We start from the raw sequence: 14,813 nt of genomic DNA on the forward strand, positions 1-14,813 counted from the left end.
TCATTACTGGAGCCTCCAGTGTCCAGCCCCATCAAGACTTCAGCGGACAACTCTTCCCTGCCCTTGTCGGGACCTGGTTGAGCTTGCCCATCGCGGTCCACGCTCCACCCACATCCACGAGAAGGGACATGCCTTGTGTCCCCAACCCAAGTGAAGACCATCTTGCACCTGGTGCTTAGGCTGGTACCTCTCCTAGGGGGCACTTGCTGTGGTCACTGACCCCAGAGAAGGGTCTCATCTGAGTCATCTAATGTAAGGCCCCTTAGAGGGACCCGCTCTACTCCCCTAACCCCACAGGGGACGGCCCCTCTCCGCCCCGCTCCACAGAAGGTGATCCGCCTCTCGCCCCCGGCCCGGAGGGAGGGCGGTGTGCACCTCGTCAGGCGCTTCGCGTCGCGTGCCCGCGCTCCTCTCCCGCAGCCCTCCAGTGCGGCGTCAGGCAGAGGCGGGGTGGGGCGCGGTTAAAAGAAGCTGCAGGTGGGAACCAGGGCTCCACCCGCACAGTCCCCGATTCCGTTCCCGCTGGGAACTGTGGGCGCCCGATCCGATCTGCGCGCTGGGCTGGATCTGTGGGCACCGCTGCAAGCCGGGAGCCGGATCCCACCGAGCAGGTAAGCGCGAGTGGGAGAATTTCCTCCGAGAAGCCCGAGTAGGTGAAGGAAGTGGCCAATCCCCTTCCTCGCCATATTTGCCCCTGTGGGGCGCGGGAGTAGCAACTGTCCCCAGGTGGCCCGGTGGCTACAGGCAGTTTTGGCGTGCTCGCACCCGGGCTGCCCGCATCCTTATCTGCCTCCAATCGGCATCCCGGACCTTTGCTCGCCCTCCATGGACTAGAACCGCTGCGGGGTGGTTGTCACCCCCGCCGTCCCCTCCCCCAGCGCGCAGCTCCAGAAACTGGGATCGACTGGTTTGACTTCTGCAGGCACCGTGCCCCTCTGACTTGCACAACAGGTTTGAGAAATACATCAAGTTGTGTAAAGTGACCAGAGTCCGGACTGAGTCCCTTCCCCCATTTCCTAGTTTGGTTTGGGACTGTCTTTGATTTGGAGGTCATGGACCTGTCCCACTTGCACTTGGGGAGCAGAACGGCAGAGCAAAAGAATGATGTTTAAGTTCGGTCCATCCCTGAGACTTGGCGCAATGGATAAGTTTTGGAGAGAAGTGCCTGCCCTTTCAGGTGGCATGATTAAGACTCGGGACCTTATGAAACGAAGATGACAGTAGAGTGCACAATAGTAATTAAAAGTAATTGGTGACACGTCTGATTAAAAAGTCCAGACACAGGTAGTAAGTACTTCCTTGTCGGGTGTAGGAGCCTAGTCCCAGGTGTTAGCCTGGTTGTTGCAGACTTGGGCTCCCTTCTCTTCCTGGGGACGGGGCCTCGGGTCTCAGAGAGTGTGGCCTTCATACAGCTGTGGACACTGGAGGGCTATGGACTTGCGGCAGAGGTAAGGGAACCCCAACCGAGCGACTTCAGTCAGTTTGTGCCTGCGGCCTTGTTTTCCTTCAAGTAGACTTGCTGCTTTCTTTGCCCCAGTTCTAGCAGAATCTAAGCAGTGTTCTAGAAGGAAACGTCCTGTCCTGATGCAGTTCCTTAGGAGTGCAGGATACTGCTCAGAGCTGCCCCTGTGGAGAGCTTTGTCAGCTCTTTGGATCCAGCAGAGTCTTTGGGGGTGTTGTCTGAACAGAGCCAAGGAAGGGAGGTGGTGATGGGGTGAGCCGTCTAGGTGCTAGCCTGCCACAGCACTGGGGGGTGTGAGGGGTTCCCATTCACCTCACTACAGTTACTGAGACCCAGAAGATTGGTCCACCAACCTGGGTCACTGGCGTTTGTTGTTAAAGGTAAATTCCCGGTGTTCTTATTTCTTTTTTCCTTTTCACTGTAAGAGAAGGAAAAGAGCTGGGTATGGCCTTTCAACCATTTCATTGATAGAAAGAAAATTCTGACATGCACATCCTCACCATGCAGTTCTGACTCAGTCTAAAAAGTCCAGAGACTACGGGTTTGGCGTATTGGTTAAGTGGAACACAATTGTGGGAAAGTTTGTTTTGGGCCCGAGTTTTTTTTAGCCCGTTAGTGCACAGTCTTACAGTGTCCTAGCTGGGATTTTCAGGAGCTGTCTCTTGATCTGGGAGAGTGAAACTGCCCCCCCCACCCGAAGCCTCCCTCTCTCCTCTTCAGAGTCATTTAATTGTAACTGAATCTAAATGAAATGTCTGGGAGAGGCGAGAGCGTCGTTTGGGACAGGCAACAGCTAAGAAGGCCTATAAAAGAGATGTTGAACCTAATGGGAATTATTTTTTTTTGTAACTCAAGTGAAATAAGAAACAAAATTTTGTAGATTGTCCATTCTTGCATTTAAAGGCATAGCAAAAGTTTCCTTGGTATTGAGATGAGGTTGACCAGGTATATGAATCCTATGGTATTGAGCTGAGGTTGACCAGTATGTGAATCCTAACCTGGCCACTGTTTTGAAATCACAGCTCCTGACAGTTTGCATCATTAAATTTCAAACTTGGCTATCAGGTTGTCTCTTGGGTCACCTGAGATTTCTGGAGATTTCTGAATGAAAGAAAGAAAGGCTTTTGAGATTTGTTTGTAACTCGGAATGGGGCTTTGGCTGTACCCAGCTTCTTAGACTCTTTGCTACGCTTTACATACTTGAAAATTGGGTTTGAGGGTTGGGATAAGAGTATCATTGCCATCATCACCATTGTTACAATGACTACAGGGAAATCAGCCTGCACTGGAGAGTGCATTTGTCAGGGTGAAAGAGAACAAAGCATGGGAAACTGATAGGACCCAAATTCACCCTGTAACGGGATCAAGGCACACTACCCACAAAGTTCATCCAGTGCACTGCACAGAACTTGAAAGAAAATGTCAATAATGATGTTTCCCATTCAACAGGTGGCATTCCTACTGCCATCCATAAACAGAGCAGCCTTGTAGTGCCACCATCACTGCCCTGCTGACCTCCAGAGGAGCTGGAGCAAGAACTAGAAGTCCTTGCGGAGGGATTGCACCTTGGCTCCTGAGCTGGACACACACGGCGTCCTTGGGAACAAGACTCAGGTTTGGGTGTTTTGCTTGGACCTGGTTTCCTTTGTGCCCTCAACTCTACAGACCTCACATGGGCCTCCTAAGGAGTGTGCTTTCCTCTTGGATCCATAATCATCAAGTGATTTTTCCCCCAAAGTGTACTGTAAATGGATCTAGAAAAAGAAAGCTCTTTCTGTGTGCTGAGGAGTTTGGTTTGGGTTCTGTCTTCCATGGAGCTAAAATGGCATTATTCATCCAGCATGATTAAATTCCTAAGTAAAGTTTCTCACCTTCCTTTTCTGAACACGCTGACCTAACTCAAAGGGCAAGGCTTTCTCTCCTCTTCCCCATCCCCTCCTCCCAGCAGCTGCTGGCACTGAGGGCTCCTCTGCCCAGTGTTTTCTCCTCAACTCTCATAACACTGGCCTCAACCTTCAAATACCAAAAGCTTCCAAAACCAGTTATTATGACACACACCTGTCAATCTCAGCCTTCAAGAAGCTGAGACAGGAGGGTTGTTATGACTCTAATATCACCCAAGGAGTACAGGGCAGCTGGAGACACATAGCAAGACCTGCCTCAAAATTATAACAAAATTATAAAAATGATCACGAAATTTCATTGCTGCTGGAACAAAAGTAGACCTAGCTTATCTGAAATGCAAAAGGAAAAGACAAATGTGCATCATAATAGCATGTCCCAAATGTGGGCTCACTGCTGTGTTTTTAGAGTTAACTATTTAAGACTGGAATTGTAATGTCAAGAATTAGTATAGAATTGTGCCCTGTTATCAAATGCATCACAGAAATAGATGTGATTTGTCTTCTTAAGCCTAAATGCAACCACATTCTTGTAAGGTGACGTCTGTGGAGCTAAGCATATCTCTTTATTTGTTCCTTATAGGCAAGCCAGAAAGCTGTCAGATTAAACAAACTTCTGTGGTATACAAAGCAAGAGTTAATAACTTGATTTTCACCGAAAAGCCTCCTCCCATCGTCTCAGGCCCCTTGAAGCGCGGCAGAAAAGTGAGGTTTTGTTCACTGCACATAGCAAAGGGTTTTCTGGTGGCTGCAGTACTTTGAGAAATTACTTGTGAGTTAGTAACCACTTCTCAGGTAGTGTGTACTTCCACTTCTCCAACCAAAGTATTTAAGAAAGATGCCTCCAGGTCATGGGTTCCCACAGACAACAGAGTGCAGGAACTTTCTAGGCCTTTGTTGTCAGTCTGCATCCCATTGGCTGAGCTGCCTGCCTACTGATAAGGCAGGACAGAAGGACAAATCCTTTAATCTCAGTCGCCCATCACCTCCACCCCTTGTGAAGCTCCTCTGGTGGGGAAGAGTCTCCGGGAAGCAGGCAGACTTTTCCAGGAACTGAAGTCATGTATGCGGAAGTGTGGGGCACAGAGACCCCCCCAAACTGCCATCACTCTGGAATGGCTCCTAATATTTGTAAGGTGACCTCCCCTTTCTTGCTTTTGGCCCATGGAAAATGCTATCTAGGACAGATACCCGAGACTTTATGGAAGACCCCCTCAGTAACAGCGTGGTCTAGACAAAGAAACTGCAAGAGTCATTTCACTTGTGGAAAGGGCTAACCCAAGCTCACCCGTGTCCATGGTGCAGGGAACTACAGAGAGTAGTAGCCCTCCTTCTCAATCATTTCTTCTTTATTGCTTTTCAGCAAGACCCCTTGAACCGGGTGACTTGCTTTTTGCCCAGTTGTCTTGAGTGACAGTAGGCTAAGCATGCCAGCATTTGAGTTTAACCTTGTTTTCCTGAGTGACTTAGACATCTTGCGTTGGTGTCTTCCTTTAAAGCAGTGGTTCTCAACCTGTGGGTTGGGACCCCTTATGGGGGTGGAACGACCCTTTCACGGAGGTCACCTAAGACCATTGGAAAACAAAGATATTTACATTACAGTTCATAATAGCAGCAAAATTACAGTTATGAAGTAGCAACAAAAAGAACTTATGGGTTGAGGGTCACCACAACCTGAGGAACTGTATGAAGGGTCTCAGGAAGGTTAAGAGTCACTGCCCTAAAAATTCAGATACATTATTGAAGTTGTTTTTCCTTTGTAGTCCTTGTCTGGAGTATTTGTTTGAGACAGGATCTTGCACCCCAGATTGGCCTAGACCTTCCAAACTGACTGTCCAGTTTCCCATGTGCTGGGTTAGAGACACGCACCACCACACACAGCTAAATTCTTGGTTTTTAGTATTAGAGTAAGTTAAGCGTATTGAAAATTGATTGTCTTCTATTTAGATGCGGTAGGTGGGTAGAAAGAAAGTCTTTAGAGGACCTAATTCAGAGGCCCGGGGAGGGGGTGGGGTGGGAACAAACAGTAAAGCCAGTATCATCATACTGTCTCCATCTGTCCTGATTTTGGGGTGTGGGACCCCAATTCTTAGGGAGAAAGCACGATCTCTCCACTGCCTCTGTGACTCCAGCCCCTCGGCATTCACCCACGCTCTGTGGTTCTTTGGTACCCCGATCTGTTTGCTTCCGACAAATCAGATGAGCAGTGAGAAGGGATGTGGCAGAGAACTTGCAGAGGGAGCAGCCCTCAGGGCCACCCAGACCCGATGGACTCCGCAGCATTGGGGGAGAGGGAAAGCTCTTATCTGACAGACCTCATCCATGGGACAAGCTGTTAAGCAAACTGCAGAGTGTTGTGTCAATTGATTAACGAGAGAACATTTTAAAATGGATACTATCTCACGGGGAACAGCTGTGCCAAAGTATGTGTGATCTGCAAGACTTACATGCTCCTGCCTCCTCACAGGGCACATGTTGGCACACCTCCAGGAATAGCAGCAACAGTTAGGGAAATGTAATAGAGAGTCTTTCCGGAAGAACTAGAATGTAATTTTCATAATTAATTTTACTTAAGATTAAGGTTTTTTAACCACACAGATACTTATGGTGAGGAACGAAAGTCTCTTTGGGGCATGGAATACATGGTAAATAAGAGAGAACACTTTAATAAATACTCTTAAGTTGTGAAGCATCAGACCATGGCTTCCCAGCAATCCATCTCTCTACCTGTTGACTCTCAGCGTGCCTCTGACTAAATGTCTCCAGGACTGAGAACCATAGCTTTACTGAGCGCCTGTTTCAATTTTTCAGACTCCTAGCTTTCTGTTAAGGCCAAATACCCAACCCAGCTTCTAAGTTCCAGATCAGCACAAGGTGTGAATCTTTCTGCTACCATTGCCAAGACTGTTGCCAGGTGCCCCACAGTTCATGCCATCAAATTAGTGTGCCTCGGCCTCTTCGCTGCTCCCCTTGTGAAATAAAAGACCCTCATTCAAGACCCAACCACCTACTTAGACTCCCGCAGGTGCCCCAGAATGCCAGGTCTTCTCAGGATCGTGAAATGAGTATGTCTTCAGGGAGCCTGGACCCTCAGTGCTCTTGTAGCCTAAGTCAGTTTTCCACAGTAAAGACAAAAGACACTGAAGTCCTGCTGATGATGCTCATCAGAGCGCTCAACGACAGAGTTATGATATATTTAGTAAAGGAACTGTGAGGATGCAACTATGTTGCTGATATTATGAGATGCCTATAAACACTAGCTGTAGCTAAGATGCTGCCCAACTGCTACAAAATAATGAAAGAGTGTCATTTTAGATCTTTTCTGGAGGCACTAGGATACAGTTCAGTTAGTAGAGTGCTCACCTAGCACACACAAAGTTCTGGAGTTCCATCCCTAGCATGATAGATAGATAGATAGATAGATAGATAGATAGATAGATAGATAGATGGATGGATGGATGGATGGATGGATGGATGGATGGATGGATGGATGGATGCATACATACATACATACATATATACATACATACATACATACATACATACTTTTTATTGGTTGTCAGTTAAAATTGTACCATCTGGAGTGTAATCCCAGCTCAGGAGGTAAAGGAAGGAGAATGGGAGCCCTAAACTGGCCTGGGCTACATGAGACTGTCTCAAAAGCAGAAATAACAACAGCAAATGCTAACCACACCCATATCATCAAGGAGAGTACCACTACTTTTTTGTACACTGAGCACAGTATCTCTCTCTCCTTTTCATGTTGTGAATGTTTTACTTCTGTATTCCCATTTTGGTTTTGTTTTTATAGATTTGGGCCTCTCCATTAACCTTTGATCTGAGTTGTTGTCCCCATCTCTCTGTGACCTTAGGTCCCCCTCTCTCACCTGCCCCTGTAACAATGGACACATTTTTTGAGAAGCCTTGTTCCTCTACTTTTGCAAATACTGGGAGTCAGCAAGCTCAGGTTCAGTGTGGCTCTAAGAATCCAGCTGTTCTGTGATAGCCTTGTAGTCAGAGCATATGATCAGCCTTTGGATCTGTGAACATTCTTATGTACTGGCCCATGGAAAAGGGGCAAATCCTTAGAACCAAACCACAGAAATTTCTAGCCATACTGCCATGTGCACTTCTATCCCCAATGATGTGCACCTCAGCCTCCATTGTCTGACCCAGTAGGAGCAGAAATCAGCACCCAAGGGTCAGATGGATGTGGCAGCTACTTTGTGAGCCCAAACCTGATGGCTTTCTGAGAAAAACATAGACTTTAAAATTAGTCAAACCCAAGACATACTAGGGGGCATGGTGGGTAGTGTGAGGAGTGGCCAGCAATGCTGAGGGTGGGCTGTGTACCAGGGTAGATTGGGTGTTGACTATGATTAACTTAGGGAGAAGCTGGACAGTGTTCCTCACCCACTTCCAAGAGAATGTCTCCTGAGACCAGCAACAAAAAGATTTTGGTGACTCCCTCATCCCCTCCAAGTGGATAAAAAATTGCTGTCTTTGTTTCTAAAGGTTTTCAGTGTCTGACATTCATTACCCACACACACATACACACCTTTAAAGTAAAGCATGCCAACCAATTCTTTCTTCTTGGTGATGTGAGATAAGAAACAGCTGTGTGAATTAGAGTAAGCGTTGCCATAGAACAATGGTTCTTAACCTGTGAGTTTCGATCCCTTGGGGTCTGAACGACCCTTTCACAGGGATCATCTACGACCATCAGAAAATACAGACATGTGGAGGCTGCACTTTCATTTCCCAGCAGCCCAGTCCCGAGTAATGACACAGAAACTTAAATTAATTACAAACTTTTTGGCCCATTAGCTCAGGCTTATTACTAACTAGCTCTTACAACTTAAATTAACCTGTTTATATTATTCTATATTTTGCCATGAGGCTCACGGCTTGTTACCTCATATCTTGCTTCTCCAGCAGCTTCTTGCATCTCCCTCGACTCCACCTTCTTTCTCTCTCTATCTCTGCTTGGATTTCTTGCCTAGCTATATTCTACCCTACCATAGGCCAAAGCAGCTTCTTTATTAACCAAAAGCAATAAAACATATTCACAGCATTCAGAGAGGTATTCCACATCATCACAGAGACTTACATTATGATTCATAACTGTAGCAAAATTATAGTTACAAAGTAGTAATGAAATACTTTTATAGTTGTGGGGGGGGGCACCACAACATGAGGAACTGTGTTAAAAGGTTGCAGTATTAGGAAGATTGAGATCCCCTGCTTTAGAGGAAAGAAGATCTTTTTCTCTCAAGATGTCAAATCAGTCTTTTAGAAGGGAGGAAAGCCCTGGGCTTCAGTGGCCCCTGGTGCAAGGGGACCTGTATTTTTGAGCAACAGCCAACACATGGCCTGCTTCCATCAGAGAACAAGGAAACAACTTGTGTCAAACCTTGTGATTCTCTTTTGGGGCAGGTATTAACTTTCCTGAGAGCACATGATAGCAGCAGATGGTTTATTCAAGCTAGAAATAAATATACACTGCGTAAGGTCAACTGGCAGCATTGCTTCTTCTTAGTCTGCTAAGTAAGCCAGAGTATGTCATTTATCATAATGAGTGATTTTTGCAGTTATTTTGTGGCTTGGATAAACTGCTTAATTACTAAAAGCTATGGCAGAAGTTCTGAGTCCCTGAGTCAAACCATGGTGATAGAATGTGTGAATTTGCATAGGGAAGAAAGGGAACTTGGGCATGAGTTTGCTTACCTGTGTTCTTGGATTAATGGCATTAATGGCAAACAGCAACCTAATATACATCCTGTGTCCAAATGAACTTAGATGACTTACATGGCATGTGAAAGGCACAGTTCTCAGATGGAAAGTGAAATCAAGTACCTGTTTACTGTGATGCTCATTTACTGAATCTCTTCACCTAGTAAGGAAGTTGTCGGGTTGGTGTTGCCCTCATAAAGGGAATAAAGAAGTTTGCGCACTATTGGTTACTTGTGGTTGGAAACGAGAGAACATCTTTATAATGGGCGTTCCTTATCAGAAAAACACACAGTGAATGGCGAACTAGGCAGCTGAGACCTGCCCAGATTCCCACGGCCTTGTAATTCGCTGTGGTACTCATCGGTTAATTCAGAGGTGCCTTCCGCTAACTCGCTTTGCTCCTTTTCGTCTGTTTAGGAATAGACCTGCGCCATGGATTGGGGTGCCCTGCACACGGTCATCGGTGGAGTGAACAAGCACTCCACCAGCATAGGGAAGGTGTGGATCACGGTCATCTTCATTTTCCGCGTCATGATACTTGTGGTGGCTGCCCAGGAAGTGTGGGGTGATGAGCAGGAGGACTTCGTGTGCAACACTCTGCAGCCAGGGTGCAAGAATGTCTGCTATGACCACTTCTTCCCGGTGTCCCACATCCGGCTCTGGGCTCTGCAGCTGATCTTCGTGTCTACCCCAGCGCTGCTGGTGGCCATGCATGTGGCCTATTACAGACACGAAACCGCCCGGAAGTTCAAACGTGGAGAGAAGAGGAATGAGTTTAAAGATCTGGAGGACATCAAACGGCAGAAGGTGCGCATCGAGGGCTCGCTCTGGTGGACATACACCAGCAGCATCTTCTTCCGCATCATCTTCGAAGCCGCCTTCATGTATGTGTTCTACTTCCTCTACAACGGCTACCACCTGCCCTGGGTACTGAAATGTGGCATTCAGCCCTGCCCCAATCTTGTGGACTGCTTCATTTCGAGACCAACCGAGAAAACGGTGTTTACTGTTTTTATGATTTCCGCATCTGTGATTTGCATGCTGCTCAATGTGGCCGAGTTGTGCTACCTGCTGCTCAAGCTGTGTTTCAGGAGATCCAAGAGAATGCAGGCGCAGAGAAACCATCCCAACCACGCCCTGAAAGAGAGCAAGCAGAATGAAATAAATGAGCTCATCTCAGACAGTGGTCAAAACGCAATCACAAGTTTCCCGAGTTAAGCATTTCAAGGCAGTGTAGGTGAGCCCTGACAGAACATGTGCCCTCTCTGTAGAAAACAGCAATCTGACCACTCCCTCTAGGGCGAGAGTTTGTCTATAAAGACTCATAGCACATAGATTCTTGAGTTCAATTTTTGTAGAACACCTGAACTATTCCCACACCACCTAAGTCAAAATTGTGGTCCGTCTCTGAAAACATAAACCCTGGTGACAAATGAACCCTGAAGTCACCTTGACAAGTCCTCTGCGGACATCTGGCTTAGTGGCTATTTCCTGAGAATTTATATAACTTGTCATAAAGAATGATTTATCTAGAAATTAATAGTTTTGTCAGTAAGATATTTTTATAGGGTTGAATATTTTAGTTCTGACCTTGAACTTATATAAAGTATTTTTTTATGACTGGCCTTCCTTACTTGGAAAAAAATACACAAAGTTAGCTTTACAAATGCACCCCAAGTCTGAAGTTTGAACTTGTAAAGGGTCTAGCATGTTATATATACTGTTTCACACTGTCTGGGGACAATTTTATGAACTAGTATGTCCTCTTATGGTGGGGTGGGTTCCTTGGACAATATGTGATGTGCTGCTTGACAAGTACAGATGGAATTGAAGGAAACGGGACAGTTTTCTAACTGGCTTTCTCCACCTATGGTGAACAGTGTAAACATGAATGTGATCACCCCCAATAAAGCTTGACCTTGTCGCTTAAGCCTGTGTACACTGTGAGTTTCTGTTTCCTCCAGGCCCCCACCATCATCACTAGAGGTGATGGGTTTTTGCTGAGGAGGTACCAGTAGCTATGGGTGTAGGTACCTGGATTTCAAAAGGCATGCTTGTCTGTGAGCACCCTCAGCTTGGAGAGAGGTACTTCTTGTAGGAATTGGGAAATGTCTTCATGGTCAGTTCAGCCTTGGTGGTAACTGTAATCCTAGCACTTAGGAGGCAGCAGAGGCAAGAAAAGGTCAGCATTGGCTACATAGTGAGTGAGTTTTTGGCTAGCCTGGGCTATATATTAAGACCCTCGTGTCAAAATACTTATAAAGAGAAGTGGGGGAGGGAAGTCCTATACAAATATCTTGGTCCATTTTGTGATAATGTAACAAAATGCCAGAAACTGGGTGACATGGAGGTTGGAGGTTTCTAGCATCTGCTGAGCACTCGTAAGGGTCTTCTCGGCCATCAGAACATGGAGGATAGCTTCGTGGGGGGGAGTGGGTGTGAGAGGGAGGATCACACACAAGGCAGAAAGCGGGCCAGTGAGTCAGGGGTGTGTCAGGTTGCGATAAGCTTATCGCAACCTCCTCTAGGGGTTCCCAGAAGACCCGAATCCATCCCTTCTGAAGGCGTGCTCCCATGACCTAAGTGCCTTCCGATAGGCTCCTCCCACAGTTCCTGCCACCTCACCATCACCCACCAGCTACCCATGTGCAGTGCTCTCCAACCGCACCCAGCCTGTGGCAGCCTCAGAGGAAGCTGACCTTGTAGGACTGGTCACCTGAGCCCTTTGGTCCTCAGTGACTGAGCACGGGTACCTCACACCCAGGGATGGGGAAATGTCTTTCTCCCAGGGATTTCCAGATTGGACACGCAGGCCTCCCAGTGGGTGTGGGTGAGTCTGTGCAGGCCGGTTGCTCTGGAGGATAATGAAACACAGCCTCTCTGGCAAGGGCTTGTCAGCACGCTGCTCAGCGGGTCACCATCCCAAATGACTAATGGCATTAACTGGAGGTCACCTAGTCGATGACAAACAAACATAGGAGGGCTTGACACGGCACTCCAATTCCTAAAAGACCTGTTTTGGAGCCTCTCTCTAGAAGAACAAAGGAGTAATTCTCAGGTTCCTCATGGGGTAAAGTAGATCCCAGACGTATTCTATCCATAAACAAGTTAGTGCTGATATAGAAAACAAGAACCAACCTTTCAAAACAACACCACCATCCCATCATTGTGAATAAGACCTAGTGAGCTTGTGTAAGTCCTGATTCCCCTCTGGTATTCCTTTCTTTTGAATGGAAGAGGGCTGTTTTTTTTCAGGGACAGACACTGCAGTCTTGGGCACAATCCCAGTCTGCATGGAAGAAGGGCTTCCTACCTTGCTCTTGAGACCACCTTTCTCTCACATGACAGACTGGCCCTTCCTTCTTCTCTCCTCTTCCTCCCTTTCTCCCCAGCTTTGATGTATAATTGATATGCACAGATCTGCATATATTTAATGTGTCTACTTTTGTGTCCTTTGAACTCTATAAATACCTGGGATTCCATCACCGATTCAAGGTAATACACGATCTAGTCTTCCAAAGATTTCCTGGTGTCCCATTATCTTTGTGCAAAAAGAGAGATAGCGAGAAATTTAAAAAACAAACATGAGGTCCACCATCTGCACAAATGCAGAAGGGCACAATATCACCTTGTTTTGTTTTGTTGTTTGTTTGTTGCTTTTGGTTTTGGGGAGTGTGTTTTGTTTTGTTTTGTTTGAGACGGGGTTTCTCTGTGTTGCTGTAAACTAATCCTCTTGTACACTGTAAAAATTTGTCACCCGAATTGGTTTAATAAAACACTGATTGGCCAGTAGCAGACAGGACGTATAGGCAGGGCGGCTAAACTAAATATGATGGAAAGGAGGAGGGCAGAGTCAGGAGACAACAGCCAGCCAGCCAGGAAGCAAGACATGCCACTTGGCAATACAGAGATTAATAGAAATGGGTTAATTTAAATGTAAGAGTTAGCTGGTAACAAGCCTGAGCTATCAACCAAGTATTTATACGTATTATTAAGCCTCCAAGTCAATTATTTGGGAAGCCGCCACAGGGTATTTGGGAACAGGAAGGCAAGAAAGAGACGTCTGATCACACTGTGTAGTCCTGGCTATCCTGGAACTCATGCTATAGACCAGGCCATCCTCACACTCAAAGATCCACCTGCCTCTGTCTCCCAAGTACAGAATTAAAAGCATGTGGCACCACTGCCCAGCTATATCATCACCTTGTTAACTGTAGGCACACAATGTGCCATAAATCTCTAGTAGAACTAAAATGTCTATGATCACTGAACCTTCATAACCATTAAACTATAGTTTCCGCAGGTCTCACCCCAGCCTTGGATACAACCCTCGTCCTATAAGACTATTTTAGCCACCTCATAAAAGTGGGATTTCATGGTATGTGTCCTTCTGTTTCACTGAGTGTAACGTTCTTCAGATTTGTCCATGTTGTAGCATAAGATGGGGTTGCTTTCCTTTTAAGGCTGATAGTATTCTACTACATATACATGATAAATATACATACCCCATATTTTCCTTCATTGATGTGTCACAGCTATGACAAGACATCACCTGACATCTCTCAGGTCGCCTGTGTCAACATAGCAAATCAAAACCACAGGTGCTAGAGAGGAAGTGGAGAACCTGGAACCGCTGCATTGCTGGGGAATGTGAGCAGCGCAGCTGCCATGGGAAACAGTGCTCGGCTTCCACCAAGTATCAAAAACAGACCTGCTGTCTGGTCCCGCAGCTGTCCTGGAGTGTTCTAAGGACACACCTGGCAGGGCGGTGGAATAGCAAAGATAAGTTTGCACATGGTCCCCAAGAACCCAGAGATGGAAACAGCCCTCCCTACCAGTCAACACCTTCCTCTCTGCTTGTCCTGTCCTTAGAGTCCCTCCCCTCAGGCCATTGTATCTCCCTTCCCCCCTCCCCTCACCTTTACCACTGTTCTCATTCCTCTTCCTCAACCTATTCCTCAGCATTGAATCTGCACCCACGCCCTCCATCAAACCAAAGCCATTCTGAACACCAACTCTAAGGGCTTCTCAGCTGGTCTACTAAAGCTCTTAAACCATTTCCTGAACTCTGACACGCTGGCCCGCTGGCAACTATGCCTCTCTCTTCTTCTAACTTTTCCTCCTGTCTCTTTCTTCCCGCCAAGGGACTGCTCAGAACCTCCCTTCCCTCACCTTAGTTCTTCCTCGGAGGTAGCATCTACTGCATCTGGTATTTGCCCTACAGGGTAAAAAGTTCAGCAGCTTTGCCCAGGGTCACAGTGATAATGAGCAGGGAGGAAGATTCAGACCAGGTCCCTGGTCTGTCTGCAAAGTCCAGAGCCGAATCCACCCCACAGCTCAGGTCTGCAGGTCTGGAGAGACAGACGGAGGTGAGAAGATCTGTTCCAGGTCATCCTCAGCTACACAACAGTACAAAAGCCACCCTGGGCTATGTGTGTCCTTGTCTCAAACCAGAAGAAAAACAGAGCCCACGTGACATGTGACCTCCAGCTGGCTAACCTTCCTCTACACCGCCCACTTGCTTCTCCCTCTCTCTGGATAGCCCTGAGGGAGACCCCAGACACATCATTTCATTTTTATCTTATTATGGATCTTTTGGAAACAGGAAAGCAAGCCATAAAATGACCCATTCCCTGCTCCTGAGAGCTGTTACAATTGTTTTTCAGGGCGGTCTTTACATCCGATAGTCTGCAGTTACATCCTGTGTGCACACATTC

At 46.8% G+C, this 14,813-nt stretch overlaps 1 protein-coding gene across 1 annotated transcript; it reads left to right on the forward strand.

The window, feature by feature from the left end:
- The first annotated feature begins 442 nt into the window (after positions 1–442).
- On the forward strand, positions 443–11,026 carry Gjb6 (gap junction protein beta 6). Its single transcript, XM_038310289.1, has 3 exons — positions 443–611; positions 2,912–3,076; positions 9,514–11,026. The coding sequence occupies exon 3, from the start codon at positions 9,529–9,531 to the stop codon at positions 10,312–10,314; it is 786 nt and encodes a 261-aa protein (XP_038166217.1). The 5' UTR covers positions 443–611; positions 2,912–3,076; positions 9,514–9,528; the 3' UTR covers positions 10,315–11,026.
- Positions 11,027–14,813: the final 3,787 nt, after the last annotated feature.

Source organism: Arvicola amphibius, chromosome 13 (assembly GCF_903992535.2).
Source record: "Arvicola amphibius chromosome 13, mArvAmp1.2, whole genome shotgun sequence".
NCBI classification, from domain to species: Eukaryota; Metazoa; Chordata; class Mammalia; order Rodentia; family Cricetidae; genus Arvicola; species Arvicola amphibius.